The following is a 22,743-nucleotide window of genomic DNA, read 5'->3' on the forward strand; positions in this document are numbered from 1 at the left end:
ATTTCCATCCTAGCTTCAGATAGGTTCTCTCTTATGGTCTGCCCTTTCCCAACAGGCCTCACACCTCACAAAAGGAAGGCGCACCCCTTGAGTGTAAAAATGTCCATGGCATCAAAGACAGAACATGAGCTATTGCTCTCAAGGAAGCATTCTTTAATGATTAATCAAACACTAGACACTCACTGTGGGGCTTCGTGTCTTTCCCTGTCATATCCATATTTCATTTAAGGGTAAAACAATGTACTAGAGATGGAATATTTTAGCCCTTGTGGAATGTTATAAAATCAGATATATTACACAAGTTAACAACCACACATCTTCCTTCCCTTGACCAGAAAGAACTCATTTCACAGCTGAAGAATTGGCGAAATTATAAAAAGGATGACATCAGTAAATATTAAATGCCTGAAAATTACTTCTAAATGTAATAATTCTTTTTTAGCATATACACTCACATCAAACATGACATTAGCTGGAAATAAAGGAAGCTTCCAACAGCTGAAAATATGGATGTTCTGACATGGAATCTTTTCAAAAGAACTGCACTGCTTTCCAAAATTTTCAAATTCTACAGGACAATTCACAAATAAAAATACATGAGGTTTCCTTTAGATTCAGTGTGCACTTTACAGTAATATAATTAAAATCCACTTTATCAAACATTCATTTATGAGGTAATGTGTCCAATGAAAATCAACCTTCTTCTAAAATATTTAATATTTTCTACCTCATGTTAACAAAAATGTGCTATGTCAATCTGCTGCTATGCCCATTTTCTTTGAGTAGCATATACCTTTCTTTTTTCAAAGACATTGGAAATGTATTCCACTCTCTTTACAAACTGCTACAGAGATTTCTGAAAGTACATCCATGATTCTTATTATGCCCAGGATTCAAACACAAAGTTCAATACAGACTTTCACACATATCTACCAGAAAAACCGCAGGTGTTTTCATTATAATCCTCACTCTATAATACCTTATAATTTTAGGTACCCATAATATTACATTACTATAAGTTAATGTGAAACAGAATAGATTTGCCATGGTTTAAGCAACATACTTACTATAAAATATAATTAGCCCCACTGAATCTGTAGCATTTTAAACTTGACAAACCTGCTTTTAATAATCTGTCATACCGTCGCTTTTTACTGTTTTGTAACCTTTTTTCCTCAAAATGCAAATTAACACTTACTTGAAATTAAAAACTAAGTTAAACCCTTTCTCATAGAAAGTAAAGCTGGTGTGACTGACAGCTTTCATGAGGACTGCTGTGCAAACTGAATCATATAATAGGTATTTTTCGCTTAGTGAGTAGCCTAAATCTTGACCCCTAAGGCTTGACAAAAATATATATAATATACACATATGTACACACATATATTTATATAAGGTATATAAATGCACGTATACGTATATTTAAAGCCTACTTTAGCTAAAGTATATTAAAATTAATACCAATTTTTATTTTCACAACAATTTTTGGATATTTCTCTATTTCTGGGTTAAACAAGGTGGCTTTATAAATAACAGGTGTAATTAATAGGCACTGATAAATCTTGGTTTAGGCAGTCTCTTGGATTACTCCCCAGCAAATGAGAAGGTGCATGGCTGGGAAAAATCCTTTACAGAATAGTTGGTTTCCAATTTTTTGCTTTGAATATGGTCAAGAATGAAACTAATCAAACTGGTCATTAAAATTATTTCTAATGATGGGGCGCCTGGGTGGCTTAGTCGGTTAAGTGTCCGGCTTTCGCTTGGGTCATGATCTCGCGGTTCGTGGGTTCGAGCCCCGCGTCGGGCTCTGTGCTGACTGCCAGCTCGGAGCCTGGAGCCTGTTTCAGTCTGTGACTCCCTCTCTCTCTGACCCTCCCCTGCTCACTCTCTCTCTCTCTCTCCTAGAAATAAATAAAACATTTAAAAAATCCAAAAAAAATAAAATAAAATAAAAATAAAATTATTTCTAATGCTACAACTCAATATGAATCTTGGCATGTAACCTTAAAAGAATTCAAAGTGGCACCGGTATAGCAATTCTCTAGTCCTTTCTACCTATTTATATGAAAGAATTCTCAACAGAGATTTATAAAAATCAAAGCTGAAAATAAAATTTGAGTTTGACCCCATTTAACGGTAAGTAATGTCTATGCACAGCTACATTCACTAATTTTTTAAAACCCAGCTGATATCTAAAATACTATTCCAATAAATTTCAACTAGGATTCAATTGTATCCAAATTTGAGAGTGATAATTCAACTAGATAAAATGTAGCACTTACTGCTTTATGGTCCCATAAAATCAAAGATAGAATTAAAATCTCAATTTATACACATTTTTGTTGCAGAGAGGTTTGATAAGTAATCACTAAAAGATTCTCAAGCTTAAACATGTTGTAATAGGATAAGATTCTATGGGGAAATAAAATGTAAATAGCAGTTAAAGAAGAAAAATTAAGCATGTAAAATTTCTCTCAATTAAATACAAGCTTATTCATGTATTTTTAAATGGACAATAGAGAGAAACAAATCTCTTTGGTATTCTGATGTTGTTTCTGAAGGATGCCTTTAAAAGACTCTTGTTTTATATTAAAATGTCAATATCTACTGTAGAGCCTAAATTCCCTCCTTCTCGATTGTATAAATTTATGAGGCAAAATTTCAGATGTGAACTTATCAATTTTCAAGAACTGTCCAATTTTTTTTATTTTTTTAATAAATGGTTTTTTTAATTTATTTCTAGGGGAGAGAGAGAAGCGTGAGCAGGGGAGGGTCAGAGAAAGACGGAGTCACAGACTAAAACAGGCTCCAGGCTCTGAGCTGGCAGTCAGCACAGAGCCCGACGCGGGGCTCGAACCCATGAACCGCAAGATCATGACCTAAGCGAAAGTCGGACGCTTAACCGACTAAGCCACCCAGGCACCCCTGGAACTGTCCAATTTTTTTTAATTCCTTGACTGGAGACACAAGCATAAGTCAGAAGACCACCCAGGGTCAGTGGCCCACAGATCTTGGAACTTACCAGCATCAGCTCCTGGCTCAAGGAAACCATTTCTCTAGACCAAGACCTCATTAAGCAGTACCTATCCCTTCTTTTGTCCCTGACTCAAACAGTTCTGTTGGCTATGTTTTAACAGAGTCTCCAGAATGACTAAACCTATCTGTGGACTCTGTTTTGAGTCATCCTCCAAAATAAAAAGACCAGCCTAAGTGTCCCAAGAGTTGGCATTCTCCTCTGTCCATTCACTCAGTTATTCGGGGCCCAATGCCCCGTTCACCTGGAGCATCCATCCTCAGACCCTGGGGCTTGAAAAGAAGCATTTCAAGCTCATGGTGTGTGCAGACTGCTTCTAACTGTGTCTGATAGAAAGAACTGCCAGTCACTGTGGCTTAGTGGCTTTCGGTTCAGGATCCCAGCTTTGCCCTTGCAATTTGTCTGAGTTTGGGCACTTTGCTTAGCCTCTGAGTTTATTTCCTGCCTTGTAAAATGGGGGTAATTTAGATGGTTATCAGTATTAAATTAGGTAATAAAAAGGTACATAAAATAATGCCTAAACATTTAAAGTAGTCAATAAGCATTACGCTTCCTTTTGGTCTATTATAATACTTCTACCCTAAGTACTGATGAGCTGGTTAGAAATAAAGTAGATAGGGGCGCCTGGGTGGCTCAGTCAGTTAAGAGTCCAACTTCAGCTCAGGTCATGATCTCACGGTTTGTGGGTTCAAGCCCTGCATTGGGCTCCATGCTGACAGCTCGGAGGCCGGAGCCTGTTTCAGATTCTGTGTGTCCCTCTCTCTCTGACTCTCCCCTGCTCATGCTCTGTCTCTCTCTATATCAAAAATAGATTTTAAAAAAGAAAAGAAAAGAAAAAATAAAGTAGACAGAGCACCACCTAATGCCTGAGACACAGACATGGTAGCAGTTACATTTTCATTTACCATTTCTCTCTGTGTCTATCAATATTCACTGTCCTGTCCACATCCTTCAGAGCAGAAATAGGATGCCAAGTATGTGTCCCCTGATAATTCCAATACAGTAAGAGTGGTGATGATTCAGTGGGATACAGATACCCATTTAGTTCACCACTGTCTTTTAAAACTCACCTACTACACGAGATGAATATGGAGTATGGGAAACAAGAAAAAGAGAAAGCCTAGGGCCATGGTATCAGGCATGGGAATAAAAGAAGCCAAATTCTGATTCCTGAACCTCCCCTAACCACCCCCCTCACACTTTTCTAACTTCTGGCCAAATTCCCATCCTATACAAACTCATCCTTAACCACAGCAGCAAATACAATGGAGACTGAAGGGAGATGACAAAGATGTCACCAAAAACATGACCTTCTAATTTGAAGGGAAAAAATACTATGAAATCTGTTCCCCTTTCCAATTTCTCAGGCCTCTCCCCTTTTGCATTTTCTCAAGTAGCTGACCCCTACCTCAAAAACTTACTTGCATCGCTTCTTGGCCTTTTGGCTAAGATCAAATATAGAAAAACTCACTTGCAGATGATAACTACACTTATTATGGTCATCACTGCATACTATACATAAATGTCAAATCACTACACACTGTACATCTGAAACTACTGAAATACTGTATGTCAATTACACTTCGATTTAAAAAAAATAAAAAAACCCACTTGCTTAGGAGGCGTCCCATTTTAAGAGAAGAAAAACTTCAAAGCCTTTTAAAGATGAATCTTAGGGGCACCTGGGTGGCTCAGTCAGTTGAGCGTCCGACTTTGGCTCAGGTCATGATCTCATGGTTTGTGGGTTCGAGCCCCGCATCAGGCTCTGTGCTGACAGCTAGCTCAGAGCCTGGAGACTGTTTCTGATTCTGTGTCTCCCTCCCTCTCTGGCCCTCCCCTGCTCACGCTGTCTCTCTCTCTCTCAGAAATAAATAAAACATTTTTAAAAAAGAAAGAAAGAAAGACAATACTTAGAGGCCTCCCCTCTCCCTTCCCTCTGAGTAGTACCCTGAATGGGGCCCGCAGGCCTCAAAGGCAGTGCCTGATTTCGCCTGGCAACCCACAACCCTGCACCCCGGGAGCCAACCACTGGAGAGCCGTCCCTCCAGTTCCTTCCCTCCTGCACGCTCAGCTGCGAGCTCCCTTGCCAGGCCTGGCTTCGGTGTGCGTGGGTGCCCTCGGGTTCTTCTGTAAGCTCCTGTGGGCCAACCCTCATCCTGGACACGCTCATATCCTCAGTCTCCAGCACATCCTGACCCCCAGGGTGCAGCACAGAGCTCACCCACGAGTCCTCTGCCACAGAAGGCACAGCCACTTGCTAAGATGTAAGACGTCACCCTACCTCATTTTCACTCTCGGTCCTGGGTGATTATTTATATATAATATTTATTCTTTGGGAAAGAATGCGCCCTGCAAATACCTCCAGTCTTTGAGGATTTTTCACCCTGTGCTTGAGTTTAATCTATAGAACTGAAGCATGAAAGAATAACCTTGGGTCCAGCACAGGAGAAACAATATGCATTCCAAAAGCATCCCAAGAGAAAAGGAAAAATGCCAACTTAATAGTAATTTTGCATTTAGAAAGAGACAGAGAACCACCACCTGGTGGCTGGTAGCTTGTCTGTCTCACTAAAAGCAGGCCCAGCAGGAGGGCCACAGGGGCAGGGTGAGAACACAGGTTAGCGCCACACAAAGTCCCCAACCCGAGCGGAAACTCGGAAACAAAGCTGGTGGAGGGTGGGCCTGGCAAAGGCAGCTCACGATGGCCAGGACTCCACAGGTGAGAAAGCAAGTTTTTAAATTACTTCACTGGAGCCTCACAATCTCTGTAGGCACTTAAAGCAGTTATTTTTTTAATTTTTTTTTTTTCCTGAGAGAGAGACAACGTGAGCAGGGGAGGGTCAAAGAGAGAGGGAGAGACAGAATCTGAAGCAGGCTCCAGGCTCTTAGTTAGCTGTCAACACAGAGCCCAACATAGGGCTTGAACCCACGAACCATGAGATCATGACCTGAGCCGAAATCGGACGCCCAACCGACTGAGCCCCCAAGGTGTCCCTAAAGCAGTTATTTTAATATCCATTTGATTCTACTGTGACTTCTGTCACAATCTGGAGACTCAACCCAAACCACACGTCACAGGAGAGCAGAAGCAAACATCGGAGCCCCGAGGTCCGTTCCCGGGATCTCCCTCATCCTTAACAATGAACACACCACTTCGTTTTATACCCAGCTGCTCAGAAAGCTTCCCTAAATAAGAATAAAATGAAGTAAACATGCATCTGTTGACAGTCATCATCACTTCACAAATGATTCTGGCGAAAAAGCTAAATCCAGAATTGTTTAATTTTTTTTTAATTTTTTAATATTTATTTATTTTTGACCGGGGGGGAACACAAGTGAGAGAAAGGCAGAGAGAGAGAGGGGGAGACACAGAATCTGAAGCAGATTCTGAAGCAGCTCCGGGCTCCAAGCTGTTGGCAAAAGCTGGATGCAGGGCTCAATCTCATGAACCATGAGATCATGATCTGAGCCCAAGTCAGATGTTTAACTGACTAGGCCACCCAGGTGCCCCAGATTTCTTTTTTTTAATCACTGTGAAAGATGTTAATATTCTCTTAATATTTATTTTGGTGTAATTATCTCTAACAATGTTGCAAAAAAAAAGTGATTTAAGAAAAATACATAATCATTGTAAACTATTATATAACCAGAGTTGCTTCTCATAGCAACTCTGTGACTACATATACTGTGACTCATATACTGTGACTACAGTAAGACCCAACTCACTAGATTATCTTAAATCTCTCAAATATTGGGGCTCCTGGGGGCTCAGTCAGTTAAGCATCTGTCTTCAGCTCAGGTCATGATTTCATGGTTCCTGAGTTCAAGCCCCGCCCACATCAGGTGCTGTGCTGACAGTGCAGAGCCTACTTGGGATTCTCTCTCTGCCCCCTCTCTCTCTCAAATTAAAAAAAAAAATCCTTCAAATATCGATATACTTGCTTCCTTTGTCTTTTGTCCAACCTCAAAAAGAAAATGCACTCTTTTCCACAGAAGGCAATTAACATCAATCTCCAAAGGCCGGCCCACCTCCACCCGTAGGGAAAGGTCTAAAGATAAATTGTCACTGACCTTAGTGGCACTCTCTCTGCCCCTGAGACCGCTAACACACACAGATAAGAGATTTACGAAGTTTTTAACACTTCTCCCCACAATCAGATATCCAGACGTTAAACACAAAAAATTACAGAAACATAATTCAGAGGACTTGAAACCCCAGAGAAGACAACATTCTGCCCTCCTCTGCTGGTGAAAAATATGGACAGTGTCTCTAAATCAATTAATTTCATTCAAATTACTTAGCAGCCACGTACTTTCCCTTCTAATTTACTATTTCAGAGAGCTGTCAAATAGTAATAGCCACAGTGCACTGCGAGCTAAGCCAACTTTACAATGGTTTTTAACATCAAAATGAGAAACTGTACCAAATAGGTTAAGCACACGTGGAAATTATGACACGTGCTTTGGCCCCAACAGGCGGGGAGAAGAGCCAGGTTTTGGTCTTCAGAGGCACTGGAGGAATGGAGGGCTCTGGGGTCCACAGAGTGCTGTATCTACTGTCTGGGCAACACCTTAACACCTTCTGGGGCCTCAGTTCCATTAACCATAACATGCAGGACTACCATTTTCACCCTACAGGACAACTCTGGTCATAAATAACATGTAAAAGGACCCACACGCAGGTGGCATGCGAAGCTCCTATTTTCTTTGCCATTGCCCTTGGGAAGCCAGAGGAAATAGCAAGTTTATGAGCTGGATTACAAATGGAAGAAAACCTGGAGCTGGGGGAACCACACCCTTTGGGGTTTGCAGACAGAGAGGAAACACACACGGCAATGACTCAAGGTTATTCTGTGGTCACAGGGCTCTAAGGACAATGACAACAGCTCTTACAGCCCAGGCACTATGTTTTCCAAAGGATGACCAAGGAGGTGGACATCGTCCCCTCTTTACAGATAAAGAAACTGGCTCCGAGAGGCAATGGGACTTTCACAACTGATAAATGACACAGCCAGGATGAGAACTCAGGCTTAATCGGTCTATAATCACCTTCAGAATAGCCCAAGGTACAACCCCAAGTTTGTAAAAGTTTCTTTTTATACAGCCCATTTTCATATTGGATCTTGGAGGCAGACCTATGACTCAGAATGCCACTGAATGACCCTAATTACAGACAAGGAACTGAGTTCACTGGGGTTATACAGCTTCACTTTCACATGACAGTGTCAGGGTGGACCCTGGAATACAGATCTTTCAGTCTTAAATTCCTTTTTCTCACGCTGCCAGTGAGTTCCCAACTATGTTCTGCAAAGCAGAGGCATCTCATAGCACAGGCACTGGGGCCTGGCAGACCCTATGTGGGGCCTAGTTCTCCACCTCTCCTGTATCCACACTATTTATGATGTGGCCCTATAGCCCCATATGCCAAGGGTCACGAGGTCTATTTCCCTACCCTTGTTCTAGGCTGGCCTTGTGGACTGGCTGTGACTAGAATAGCAAGGTGAAACTGGCTTTGACCAGAATATCAAGGTGAAACCCTTCCCAAGCATAAGCCAAAAAGGCCTTGGCACATTTCCACTCTCTTTGGAAACTGCCTGCCAGAAAATAAAGGAGAGTGCAGGTGCTCCAGCCTAGGTTATCCTATAGCAGCCTACAGTCAACCAACCCCAAAATACTGAGAGAGCCAAGGTCAGCTAAGTAAAGACATTTACATGAAGTATACCAATCCCAGTTTAGATCACCAGACTACCACCCATAAAACATGAAAAACAGAAAAAAAAAAAACCAGAAAACATGTTGTTTTAAGCCACCAAGTTTGGGGAGCTTTGTTACACAGCAATAGCTAACCATTATACCTTGCTTACAATTTGGGGAGTCCTTTGTTTTAATCTTCTCACATAAAACTTTGTTTAACCAAAAGATTTTTATGCTTTTCCACCTATGTACAATTTTGCTTAATGAAAATATTCTGATGCTTTAAAAAAATAAGTTGGAGAAGTGCTACTCTGGGCTATAATAACCTCCCTACCACCTTCCTAGTCCTGTGTTGTTCATTTAGTGAGCTCTGAATGCGTTCTATGGTGTCACTAGGAAGTTAAAGAAATGCACACACACAAAAGTTGCATTTGAACTGACTCAGATGTTAAGATCTGGAACTCATTTACTTTGTCATCACCACTTAGTTCCAAAGATTTAGTGCATTTATAACGACACATAAAATACAGCAAGATATATTAGAATGAAGTGAGAAAAGCGAGCAGGAGACTAAGTATAAGCTCAGAAAAAGAGATCAGAAACAAGGTTCTACTGCACAGAATGTCACTCTGGGCATTTGATGGCTTTTGCCCACCCAGCATCCACTCTCTTCAACTGGTCACAGAAGCCACTTTTCCAAGCAGAAACTTCCATCTCCTCACTCTTGGTCCATGTGGTCCATGTGGGCTGGCCTGGTCCAGTGGGCAGGTGAAGCAGAGCATGAGGTTAAACTGGAAACAGGTGACATGAGCTGACTCAGTGAGCCCAAGAGCAGAAGTGGTATGTACGTTGTGGGGACGGAATCTCTCTTCCCACTAGGCTTAGAGCTGGAGGACTCAGCCTACAACCCCCTAGAAACATCACATAAAGAGGAAAGACGTTTACAGAAGAAGGCTCAGAACCCCGATGGCTGTGTTGAGCCCCTGGGACCAGCTGTGCCTACCTACAGCCTTCTGTCACAAGAGCCAACAAATTCCCTGTTTGATGAAGGCCAGCTCTGACTGAGGTTTTCCCATTCAAAAACGTTCCTACTGGGGCGCCTGGGTGGCTTAGTCGGTTAAGCATCCGATTTCGCTTAGGTCATGATCTCGCGGTTCGTGGGTTCGAGCCCCGCGTCGGGCTCTGTGCTGACTGCCAGCTCAGAGCCTGGAGCCTGTTTCAGAGTCTGTGACTCCCTCTCTCTCTGACCCTCCCCTGCTCACGCTGTCTCTCTCTCTCTCTCTCCTAGAAATAAAATAAAAACAAAAACAACAACAAAAACAAAAAAACGTTACTATTATCACAGAACACACATTTGCATCTGGCTTTCTAACAGCCAACATAAAGAGGAAAACTTAACGGGTTATACAATTCACTGTATCTGCAAGAAGAAGCTAAGTGCACAGAAGAATCACACCTTTTCCTGGAACTAAGACCCAGAAGGAAATGTCCCCAGAAGGCCATTATAAAGATTCCATATCACGTCCTGAAACATCAATCACTCAACATCTTTCTAACAGACACTCCACTGAAAACCTGTCTGCAGGGAGCACACCTCACTACAGATGGATGGCATCAAATCACCGCACAAATCAGGAAAAGGCCACTCTGCACCTGTGTGGATGAGGAGGGAAGATGTAGCATGTACATACCCCACGCTCAGATGACCTGGCTTTGTAAGAAACACAGGCGGCTTTACCTCCCAAAGCTTCCATCGCTTCTCTCAGCCAAGCTTTTATTATTATTAGCGACTGTGCGGCAATGGGTTTGAAAATATCATATTCTCTCCACACGGTACCTAGCACATAATTAGTGCTCAGTATATGGCTGTCACTTATTACTGTCAATTAGAAGCCCCCAGAAATGAGGCTTATCTCTGTTGCCACAATTTAAGTAGACAATCACAGACTGCAGTCTGGTTGCTGCAAAACCTTTGGTGGCAGCCGTGAACAGCAAATACATTCTCAAGCATGGAGGCAAAGAGCGAGCTTCATCTGTGCAGAGGCAGCTACAGCAAATGTGGGAAGCATCTAAAATCATTCAGACATTCCTTCAGCTTCCTTCTAACAAGTGACTTCATGCTGTATCACGCACTCTTTTAGATCGGACTCAATGTTCTAGACATTTCCCCCATCCTCATCTATCAAGAATACCCCATTGATCCAGGTCTCACTCTCTTAACACTATGCTATCTGACAAATTAATGGGAACTAAGATGACAATCCTCATACTCTTTAAGTGATTGGAGAGACCTTATAGATCCTTGAATCAAATGTCTTCATTTTACGAGTCAGAAACCTGACATCTAAAGATGTCAACTTATCAAGGTGACAGCTATTTGGGGATGTCATATTGAGATGACTTAATGAGCCACCTCTCCCAGACATGACATTTCAACAAGCACCTTTCTTCCTTGGTCAAAATGATGAGCTGGTGGAAATTTCAAGTGCCTTAGCAGACGAGTATGCCCATTTTGAGGTTTGTGAGTCTTTTAGGAACTACTACAATCAAAATGCCAAGTTTTTGGCCCCCTTATGGGGCCCCTAAGACCAATTATTCTACAGTGTCCATGTTTCAATGAACATGATATAAAGGAATAAGTGCTGGAAAATATTATTCCCAATGCCATCTTGTCTCATACTCCTCTACGAATGAGTCATCTCAAAATGCGGCTCAGCGCTGCAAATTTGAAGATGTGAAGTCACTGCGTTCTGATTACCCTGAAATGTCTTTATTCTTTTATTATATCCTAAAACTTCCAGACTGATAGCACATTTACTAGAGGTCACCAAGTTGAAAGATGGGTACAGAACAGCCAAGTTTCTATAAAATGCCTTGTTTCATACTTCACATTTTCTTCTGATACCAGAAAGCCTCTGCTTCGTAAAAGAAATATTCTTCCATCAATCAATAGTTTGGTCTAAAAATCCATGTGATGATCTCTAGAGGCTTTCTTAACACTAATCAGAGAAGATGTGAGAGGTTCTCCAAAGGACATGGTCTGTGAGCCACTCTTATTTTCTTACTAGTAATCTTTCAACATTTACAAGCATCAAGATTATCAGAAAGGTTTCTCCACAAGTTTCTGTGGCCCCATTCCAGAGATCCTGCCTCAGTGGGGCTGTGGGGCCAGGAACATGAGGCTAGAAGCCTCACATGACTTTAATGCGGGTGGAACACCACCTTCCATGCTACTGAGTAGTGCTGGCTTTGCATGGTTCCGATTCGAGATGATCACTTTGCTATTTCAGCTTTTTTTTCCTTTTAAAACACAATATTGGCCATGCATTTATATCACAAATATGTGTACAACCACACTGACATAAATGTCACTTTTACAGCCTCCAGATACCACAACTATCAACCCCTTGGACCCAGAAAGGGAACCTATTAGTTTGAACTACGTGAAACTGTCAATAGTCGACCCTTTCTGACTTACAAGAACAGCGGGTTCACATGGTTAAACCCACAATGGACACGGACGGTGAAAAACTGACCAACCCCCTCTCTTCCTCATGACTAAACAGTCACCACCCTGTCACCGCAAAAGCCCTCCCTGATGTCACGGCACTGGTTGGTCTTCACGGCAATCCTGAAGAAAAGAAAAAGAAGGCTCAGAAAAATTAAAGAACATACCCAAGGCCACAAGGCTATTCAGAAGCCTTGTTCCAAAATCAGGAAAACCGGACCTGCTGGGGGGAAGGGGGGGATGCCCTTCTTTCCAAACCCCAGGGAACCCATAGCTGACGTCAAAGCCTTCACATCCTCCAACTGTCTAAGGCCCTCCGTGCCCAGGCAGGCCCCCCTACCCCCGGTCCAAACCTTCTAAGGGTCAGCAACACAGGACTTCCAACATGCTTGCAGGGGTGACTCCCTGCTGGAAGCCAAGGGAGGGGCTCCCTGAACAGCCATGCAAATGGGATGAAAATGGTAACTGAGAATATACGGCGAGAGCCCCCGTAACACACACTCAGGACACAATGCCAGTGGATAACTGTCGAGATTTCACACCCTATTCAGTGGTCAGGAGTTCAAAAGTCAAGGAAGCAGGGAATGCAGTTTATTAGACTGCTGTCAAGGTGACCTCATTTTGCAAAGTCTCGTCACCTGAGTGCATACCACACGGGACGATAAAGGAACCAGGGCACGCTGGGTCTACTAAAGATGAGAGGGATGTTAATGTGAGAAAGTAGGCTCTGGGTAGGTTTAATTAACTTCATTCTGGATCAGAAATAAAACCAGCAGAGATAATATATGTGACTCCCTGTTACAGAACCTTCTTATGAGTGACACCACAGTTCTTTTCATTTACCAGTGACTAAAATCAAATCCCCCTAGAGTCATGATAAACCCACCACACGATAAATTCCATTTTTTGCAAAATTCTGCTTTGTAACAGTACCTGATTAATACGTTTCTATTACACGTGATAAAATCACTAAAATAACAGTTTTACTTTCATAGATTCGAGTAACAAAAGATAACACTTTCTCCTATAAACATAACAACTAAATGCTATCTACAGGCCTATAAATTGCTAAGGGGACCAAGCACAAAATCCACAGCCTGGGCCTATTATTAAAGTTATGCCAGATGCTTAAAAAAGCTAAACTTGACAGAAAAAAGTCATAAGCGTAAGTCGTTTTATAGTTTTCTTCCCCCGAAACTTCATTCATTTCCTTATTCATTCAACAAATATATTAAGTGATTGATACACATTAATAGACACTAAACATTTGCTCAGGGATTGGATTTTATTTTATACATTATCAGTACATTTATTTTAAAATGTATTTTAAATAAATAAAATTTAAAATAAAATTTATTTAGGCCACTTTATAATTCTGTATCCAGTGAGTAGAACAATGAGTTCATCTCAAGCATGTGGTTGGGACATGATTTGAAGTACCTCAATATGCTCCAACTGAGAAGAGCAATCAAATAGGACCCACGGAACACTGATTGCAAACAGGGTGTAGTCCAATTCCCTGTCACTAGCTGTCAGCAGCCAACCTGTGAACCTGCTTCGATTTCACAGCTAGAAGCTGGGGAGAAGGAATGGGGTCCCTCCTTCCACGGCAACACAAACTGAAACACATTCTTCTCCTTCCGTGCAATAAATCTGCTTTCTGCATACTGACTAGGAAAGAGATCAAAATGAATATTCACCCATCTGAAAACAAACTGATGCTCTATAAGCTTTTATGCTTTGCAGCCCATAAAAAGTAAATGCTTTGCTTTTGCTTAGGCTGTTGCATTTTGGAATAAATCATTCTGTTAAACGGTGGCCGTTTCCTCCAAGGGAGAGTCCAAAAACTCATCTGTTCTGACAAGTCCCTGACAACTCTGCTCTCATTCATCTTCTCCCTCACACGCTGCAATCACTTCTCTCTGGCCTTCGAGGTCACGGCCCTCCCCATCAGCCCCAGATATAAAGCAAGTGACCCTGCCTTCCATCATACCCTCCTCCTTCCCCTTGCTTCCAACACTTGCGCTTCATATAAAAAAGTGTTTAATGACTCATTAGTCTTCCGCGTTGTAAGCAGGAAAATTAACTGAATCAGATTTCCAACGCAAATTGTAATGACTTCCCCAACTATATACCTAAACCACAATGCCACAGAAGTACTCTCTCGCAGGTGTTAAGTGCATCACACAAGCAGCTTCCTAACAACGATACACACCTGACCATGAACATACACCACCACCACCACCCCCCGCCCCACTGCCTTTTTCTGGGCTGGTCAAGAACAGCCACAGATGAAGATGAACTCTTACTCAGTTGGCAGGTATGTAGTACTTCTTCTAGCCCCGCTGCTATATATAGAATAGCAGCAACATATGATACTGCAGAAGAGAAAAAGGATCCCAGACGAGTTTAAAGTTGCCTTTGGGTCAGGGCTGCACCACAATAAACTAAGGATTACAACTACTGGAACCAAAACTTCCATGAAAGAGTGTACATTTACAGGAAAGGGTAAGATGCACCGGCAGGCAGCGCAAGGTGCACTAAACAGCATCCTTCTTTCAGCTTGGAGGTGAAAGGGTGCAGGAAGCCTTAGGTGGGTAAGGCAGGGCCTCTTCCGGCTCGGGTGGGTGGGTCTAAGGGTGCAGCTACACCTAGTGATTGGCTCTGGATCACAGCAGGAGGAGCAGGAAGCAGGAGGCCAGCCTGCCCTGTGGAGTGCACTCTGCGACTCGATTCGTGGAAAGTCTGGTGACAATGCTGTCAAGATAAATCTGTTAAATAACGTCCCGAGCGCTTTCATTTACCTGCGGTTGTTAAATGACAGAGACGGCAATGACTGTCTTTTGCCGAAAAGAGAAATCCTATTTTCGGATATGCACTGGTGGTACACTAAAGAGGTGGATAATGGAAACCCTTTATTTTCTATCTGGAAGTTGAGTTCATTTCCAAAAGCACAGTTTCACATTTCCACGCTGAAACTCCAAGCTTCATGTACATTAATTTCCAGTTCTCCAAAGAGAGAACTGTTTCTATTCGATTTCGGTGGATTTTGAAACTTCTCATAAATGGACAATGCATCATAACTGGATCTTTCTTATCTTTGCCCACTACCAGTCCCGAAGCTCTGCTATCAAAGGGCTTTACAAACAGTAAGTGCTCAATAAACATTTACTTGAACTAAAGGCGTTATTTTTACAGACACATTGGGCTGTTCACCTATTACAACAAACCAACAGAAACCTTCTATATACAACCTCCACCCAGAGAAATTTCCAATGGCTAACCGTTACTGCAAATTTTAATTAAAACTTTATGTGGTGGTAAGTTAAATTATGGAAAACTTTTTCATTTAAGTTTTACAACTGGCTGGATCCAATATCTTCCCCCAGATAAGACTATAATTTGAAATGTCACACTGGCAGCTTCACCTAAGAGGCTGAGAATCATAGTACAGTCACATCAGCCTGTTCATAACTTCAGCTGTGTTCATCAGGAGGCTAATAAGCGCACGAACATGACTTCTACTTTTTTTTTTTTTAATGTTTTATTTATTCCTAGGAGAGAGAGAGAGAGAGACAGCGTGAGCAGGGGAGGGTCAGAGAGAGAGGGAGTCACAGACTGAAACAGGCTCCAGCTCTGAGCTGGCAGTCAGCACAGAGCCCGACGCGGGGCTCGAACCCACGAACCGCGAGATCATGACCTAAGCGAAAGTCGGACGCTTAACCGACTAAGCCACCCAGGCGCCCCACATGACTTCTACTTTTTACCCATGGTTCTCTTTCAACTCTTGTCAAGGTAGGCTGATCATGCAAGATCTTCGGGAAAAGTAGTTGTTACAAGCATCAGCATGCTCTCAAGGGCTTGTTCCCACGCAGGCAGCAGCCTCTCCACACACGCCCCACCCCCAATCCCTCCTCCAGTTTCAGATCCAGCAGGTCTGGGTGGGGCCAAGTGTGGGCACTTTTCACAAGTTCCCAAGGGATGCTCACACTGCTGGTCCAAGGACAACACTTTAAGAACTGCTTTTAGAGGGGCGCCTGGGTGGCTTAGTCGGTTAAGCGTCCGACTTTCGCTTAGGTCATGATGTCGCGGTTCGTGGTTCGAGCCCGCGTCGGGCTCCGTGCTGACTGCCAGCTGAGAGCCTGGAGCCTGTTTCAGTCTGTGACTCCCTCTCTCTCTGACCCTCCCCTGCTCACGCTGTCTCTCTCTCTCTCTCTCCTAGAAATAAATAAAACATTAAAAAATTAAAAAAAAAAAAAAAGAACTGCTTTTAGAGATCAACATTTCTCAAAATGTGGCCACAAACCAGGATTACATGGGGAGACTCTCCATGAACCTTCCACCTTAGAATCGCCATAGCTCAGCCCTAGAAATCAACCCTGGGAAGGGCCACTGCAGGTGCTCCTCGGGCGCCCCAAGTTTTAACAAGTGCAGATTTCAACACAGCTTGCCACTGACACTTGGCTCAATATCCCCAGGCCCTCCCCAAGGCCACCTAAGGCTGCTGAGCTGCAGGAGGTCAGCGCGACCCACCTGTGCATTTGTCACTTTTGATTACCTCTCCTTTCCTTTCCACAGGTTCCATCCGTAAGAGCACAGAGGGTGTAAGGACAGCGACCCTGCTCTGCTGCGACCTCCAGAACTAACGTCGCTGACGCCTGAGCACACAACATTTTTCTTTACACTCCTGTTTTCTTCTTCCATTCGTCTCTGACACACTTCCACTCAGTGGCGGGGGTACTGCAGACTCCCCAGGTTGGTGACTAAGGCTTTCCTGCTCCCCACCCAACACCAGCCCCTACGTACTTTTCTCTGCTGGGTTTTTCAGAGCCACAGAGGAAGCCCGGGCTTTCTGGTGACCACTCTGGAAACCACAGCAGTATTTTAGGAAGCCGAGAAGCTACAGCCTCTTATAATGGCAGACTTCTATTATTTTGGATCTTTTTAAACATTTCACTAGTGAGTCTGAAACATGTTAGTAATGAAACCTTTGCTCGCTTACAAAATGAGCTTATTAATATGTTATATTCGTGGAGATAATAAGCAACTGAGAGATGAAACCGTAAGAAAGTGTGTGGGAAAGTTGGTTTTCAAAGACAAGAAGCTCGGAATTAAACTAAAAAGCCTGGGGTGCTGGACACCACCCTTAAGGAAAACGTTATGCTGCCGAACAAATATGTAACCACTTATCAACAGGCCTGACCCGGAGATGAACGCTATGTCTTAGGGGATTGAGATAATACGTGCTCTTTCTAGAAAACTTAACAAAACCTGAAAGGAAACAATACTTAATCCAAAACGTGGTTCCTCTACCAAAACAGATACCTGCAGCCCATCGGTTCTTAGAATGTTACTATAATTGTTAGGGAACAATTTGAACAAGCCATCAACTTTTGTAGAATTGCCACAGAAATACTTAAATTCCAAAACCAACTTCTGCCAAAAGTAGAAGCTATACTTCTTTCATACTGGGTGTAGAGCATCTGAAACCATAAATCAGATTACTTGTTTATTAAGGGAAGTTCTTTTAGAATTACTCAAGTTATATCCACACTTACTCATACATCATGGTACATAAGTAACTTCACTTCCGAAAAACTGCATAATAACCCATTGGAAACATAAAAGACTAAACCCTGTAATTTTCCAGATCAGAAAAATTTACTATGCTCAAGCAGTAAATACTTCTTTACATACACATAACACTAAAAATGTTACAGTAGTTTCTCGGCGTATTCTTTCATGCTCACTGATTTAAATTTGAAGTATTTCCATCATATGAATTATCAATCTAGTTAAAGCACCATAAAAATGTAAAATGTCATGACTATAGTTACCTGAAAAAGAAAAATAAGTCACAATGCTAAACAAATCTATTCCCACTCTTTATAAAGAGTGCCTTAATATTGTGTACTTTAACATAAGTTTAGACTTAGAAAAAAAGTTGCAAAAAATAGTGCAGATTTCAAGTACAAGCCTTCACCTGCTTCTCCTAATGTTTATACCTGATATAACCCTCACCGAGGTCCAAAACTAAGATGTTAAACATTGGTACAGTTCTCCCAACTAAACTACAGACTTTATTCAGACGTTGGCTGTTTTTCCCACAAATAGCCTTAAAAGAATATTTTTAAAATAAACTTTTCCACAAGAGTCCAAAATTCACAAGGTTATGTTAAGGTTTCAATTTATTCCAAAGACTGTGGTAGAAACAAAGGGCCAAATCTGTTTATATTTCTATCTCTGCAAACCAGAGTTTGCTTAAGAGAACTTAACACATCAGTCCTATTATAATGTAAAACTAAATGCTTTGTTGTATTAAATATATTACAGTTCAGCTTTTAAGAAATTGGGTCAAAGAGGAAGGACTTGCCAGTTATTTGGCTTCTCACATGAAAAAGAAAATTCCAAGCAAAAGTAAAATGATTTAAGTTCCTTGAGTCTGACCTGTATTCCTTTTTACGAAAGTTATTTTTTTTTTTTTTTTTTTTACGAAAGTTATTTTTAATGACCATTAAAAGCCTAGAAGGCACCAAGTGAGCCTCCAATAAGAATACTGGCGTTAGAAATTCCAAGAATATTATCAAATTAGAAATTGTAAAGATGCAAAACCATTTTTAAAATGGAAAGTTTATAGTAAATAAAGCCCACATGAACCACAAACTGAATTCTTTTTTTTCTTACAATAGGTTTAGCATTCTGTTTCTGATCTCTGCACTCCAAACTCCCTGTAGTCCGCCTCTAGAAATGATTAATTAATATATATATAAATTCTAATCCTTCCTGAAGAGGAGACAAGATTGTGAGCATAGCAGAAAGGGAACAGCAACATCCCACGTATATAAATCTTAGTCACACAAAAACCCCACCACCTATCACACAAAATCTCATGATTTAAGCCACTGGGTAACCTAAGGAGAACACCTTCTGGAAAATATTCATTTCAAAGGCAGGGAATCGTCAGCCAAGTGATACTTCCTACAATCATCCCTCTCCCTCCCTTCTATGTCAGTTAATTTAGGTACCATGTGAACGTTTGCAAATGGTCAGCGTTCACACAAGTGAACAACAATCTGTGATTATTGCCTGTTAGATCTAAGGCTTCACACTAAGAGTTTTACGGGAAACCAAGAAGGAAAAAAATACTGACTTTGCCTTCAAGGAGCTTACAATCGATCTCCTCTATCTCTAAAACTAATTATCACACCAGGTGTATCAGGGAAAAAAGCAGCCAATTATTACAATTCCAGAAGAATCCTAAAAAGACATGAGCGTCACTGTCACTCATAACTTTCCCAACATACACAAAGAAACTCACTTTTCCAAAGCATTAAGTGCTTCACACCTATACTACCTAAAATGCAAAGTGGAGAGAAAAAAAATAAAAAACACATAACATATGGCAACATACGGGATCACTGCACATACAAAATTTACCAACTTCAAATACTTAGCATTTCAACAATTCTAAGCAATCTCTCAGATATTGCCCTTGCATTTTCCCTTCACCCGCTAACACACGTAACTCTGGCTTTCCAAACAAAAGGAAAGCACACCTATTTAATAGTATGATAATAAACGAACAGAATGACATATTTCCTTTGAAAGAAAAAATATGGTTACATTTTAGTCAAAGTTTCTTTGGGTTTGACAGTTTAAATCAGCCTTAACAAGGACACAGGTCGGTACTACTTAATGCTGAAATCCTTTTTAAGGATGAATGAGTGATGCTTTAAATACGCTACGTAAATATTTGTTTCCATCCCCTTGCACACAACTTAAAAATCCATCCAAATGCTATTTGACAGGCTTAACTTAAAACAAATCCCAGGCAGGGAGTTATGAATCTTAATAAAGAGAAAACCATCACTAAGGCCCTCCGATTTGGCTTCTAACACTAATGAGTTTACAAGGCTCTAAAACTGGTGAGTCTACTCCACAATTCACTAATAAGGCCAAAATCTGCATCAATTTTTCTATCACATAAGAGTGCATCATTTTAAGCCCTCTGGAGCACGTGCAATTACTAGACAGTTAAATACTAAACTTAGGGAAAGGGTACTTCTTTATTGAAGCTGACAGTTGGGATTTCACAGCGCAGAGCAATCTGCCAACCACGATCTCAATCTCATCTCTGCGGCCAACTGTGGTCAAGGGTCCTGTGGCTCAGCAACGCACCACACACACAGGCTGTGCCTGTGTGTACCCAGGACTCCAAAAGTAAAACTGTAGCTTCCACAGTAACTAGACAGCCAAGCCTCTCTGATGTTTAGAATATGCGTTTTACTGTCAGTGAAAAACTCCTTCACGAAAAATTCTTTTAAAAGGCCCAACTGACTCCTTCCTCCCTGATAAACATGCAAACCTATTTCGCAACCCAAGCTTATGGTCAAATAGCGGGCTTTTTATTTAACTAAAAACAAGAAGCCCAGCGCCACCATTGTACGTAGACCTTAATGAAACTGATAAACATGAGAAAGCGTGCGAAGGAGCTAATATACATGAAAAAGTGTGCAAATATGCACGGGTCTGGCCCATCCACCCACGTGTGCGCTCCAGGTACTGATGGCAATCTAGGGGTATCCCCATAACACCGTGCTGCGTTGGGGTCCACATCTGACACCCACCCTCCCAACCCCTGGAGTCTACAGGTCCTCTCGGCCAGGGGCCCCTCTCGGCTCGGCACGCCCCCGCGTGCGCTGAGACACGCGCGCGCGCGCACACACACATACACTTGCACGCACAGTCCCTTTCCTTCCCACCTGGGAACCGCGGCGGCGGAGCTGGGTTAACAAGTTGCCACTGGCCACAGCGCTCCGCTGGGGGCCGAGGGCGGGTAGATGGGGCCCGGAGGGCGCAAGGCCGCGTTGGCCCGGGGCCTGGGATCCTGGCCTCTCCCTCCCGGGCTGCCGGGTCCTCCCGCTGGGACCAGCGAGAAACGCCCGCCTAGGCTCTCCGGAGCTGCGGCGCGACCGTCTAGATGAGCCGGGGTCACCGGTCGAGAGGGGCTGGGGGGCGGGGCGGCAGCAGGGACGCCAGGGCGCCGGGCGATCGCCACCACCGTAGCTGCTACCGGGTCTGGACGATCGCCACGGGCGCAGCCGGGAACCGGCCATCAGGCCCGGCCGCTGCTCCGGGTCGCAGGGATCGCGCAGCGCCCACGCCCGGCGGCCCGAGGCTGCAGCGCCGAACTTCAAGCAAAGTTTTCTGCTGTTCCTCTAGGAGCCGGCCAGGGACTCGGAGTGGCAGCGGTTCGCCCGAGCACGAGCCCAGGCCCGGGAGGGGCGGGGGCGAGGCGAGGGTCCCCGCTTCGAGGCGAGCGCTGGGGGCACGCTCTCCCCGGCAGTCCGAATCGCCGGTGCGGGCGATCCCCGGCGGCCCCTGGCCCAGCGCAGGCTAACGGGCGGCAGCCGCGTCTGCCCGCCGCGCCCCCAGCCCCGACCCGCCGCCCGCCCCGGGCTCTCCCCGCTGGGGAGCTGCCGGCGTCCCGAGCCCCCGCTCCGGCCCGCGCGTCCCCGGCGGCCGCACAAACGGTCGCGCTTACCTGAAAACGTCTCCCCTGCCGCAGTTAGCAAAAGTCCGGCCAAAGTCGCCAGGCAAGTCCCAAGTCTCCTCATGCTGCCGAGTGCGCGCCGGGCCGCTCCCAGGCGGCGCTGGGTGGGCGCGCGAGGGCGGAGGGCGGACGGGAGCTTGGGTTTCCAGGCAGCCGGAGGGGAAAGGTAAACAGCCAGAAACAGAGCCGGAGCCCCGAAGTGCCAACAGTTACAGAAGTCCGAACTCCAGCAGCTCCGGGGGCCGGGGTCTTCGGTCCTCCTTCCCCCGCCGCCCGCCCCACTCGGCGTCCGGCGCGGCTGCGAGAGGGAGCGGAGGGCGCGCCCGCGGAGCCAAAATCCGCCCTCCGTTCCGGCGCCCGCACCCGCCGCCGCTCTGCTTCCCCTGCTCGGGACCCGAGCCGGCGGCCGCGGCCGTGGCGGTGGGCGCGCGCGTCCTGCCCGCCCCCTCTCCGCCGCCAGCCGCGAGCCCAGCCCCGGGGGCGGCGGTGCGCCGAATGGCCGAGCCCGCGCCGGCTCCGCGCGGGGCTCTTGCTCCCCGACTGACTGGCGGTGCCCCGCAGGCCGGCTGAAGGGAGCGCCCACGTCACGGCCGCCCGGCGCCGCCGCGGCCCGCTAGAGGGCGTGAGCGCCCAGCCCCGCCGGCCCGCGCCCCGCGCTCGGCGGCCGCGGCGCCTCGGGGAGGGAGCGCGGCGGGGGGCGGCCGCCGCCGCCGGTGCAGCGTCAGCCGCGCGGAGAGGAGCGGCGACACGGCTTCCACCCTCTCCCTCCTCGCCCCGGCCGCGTCTTCTGCTCCGTGCCCGGCTTCCGGGAGGGTGACCGACTGTGCGAGGGCTGCGCCTCAGCCAGAAGTTTGTCCCGGGTCGTGAGCCGCTAGTAGTTGGTGCGAGCGGCGGGCGGGACCAGCGGCCTGCGGCCCCGCGGGCGCGGCGCGGCGGGCCGGACGGCGGTGGCGC

At 44.7% G+C, this 22,743-nt stretch overlaps 1 protein-coding gene across 5 annotated transcripts in view; it reads right to left on the minus strand.

Moving 5' to 3' along the window:
* Positions 1 to 22,319, minus strand: part of PTPRM (protein tyrosine phosphatase receptor type M) — a 782,304-nt gene extending 759,985 nt beyond the window's left edge. For all 5 annotated transcript variants that reach the window (XM_039255239.1, XM_039255236.1, XM_039255237.1 and 2 more), the window contains exon 1: positions 21,781 to 22,319. In XM_039255239.1, coding sequence (XP_039111170.1) covers positions 21,781 to 21,853 — 73 coding nt within the window. In that variant the 5' untranslated portion in view covers positions 21,854 to 22,319. The remainder of the gene's footprint in view (positions 1 to 21,780) is intronic.
* Positions 22,320 to 22,743: the final 424 nt, after the last annotated feature.

The sequence above is a fragment of the Hyaena hyaena genome, unplaced genomic scaffold (assembly GCF_003009895.1).
Source record: "Hyaena hyaena isolate Hyena2069 unplaced genomic scaffold, ASM300989v1 scaffold_515, whole genome shotgun sequence".
Classification (NCBI taxonomy): Eukaryota; Metazoa; Chordata; class Mammalia; order Carnivora; family Hyaenidae; genus Hyaena; species Hyaena hyaena.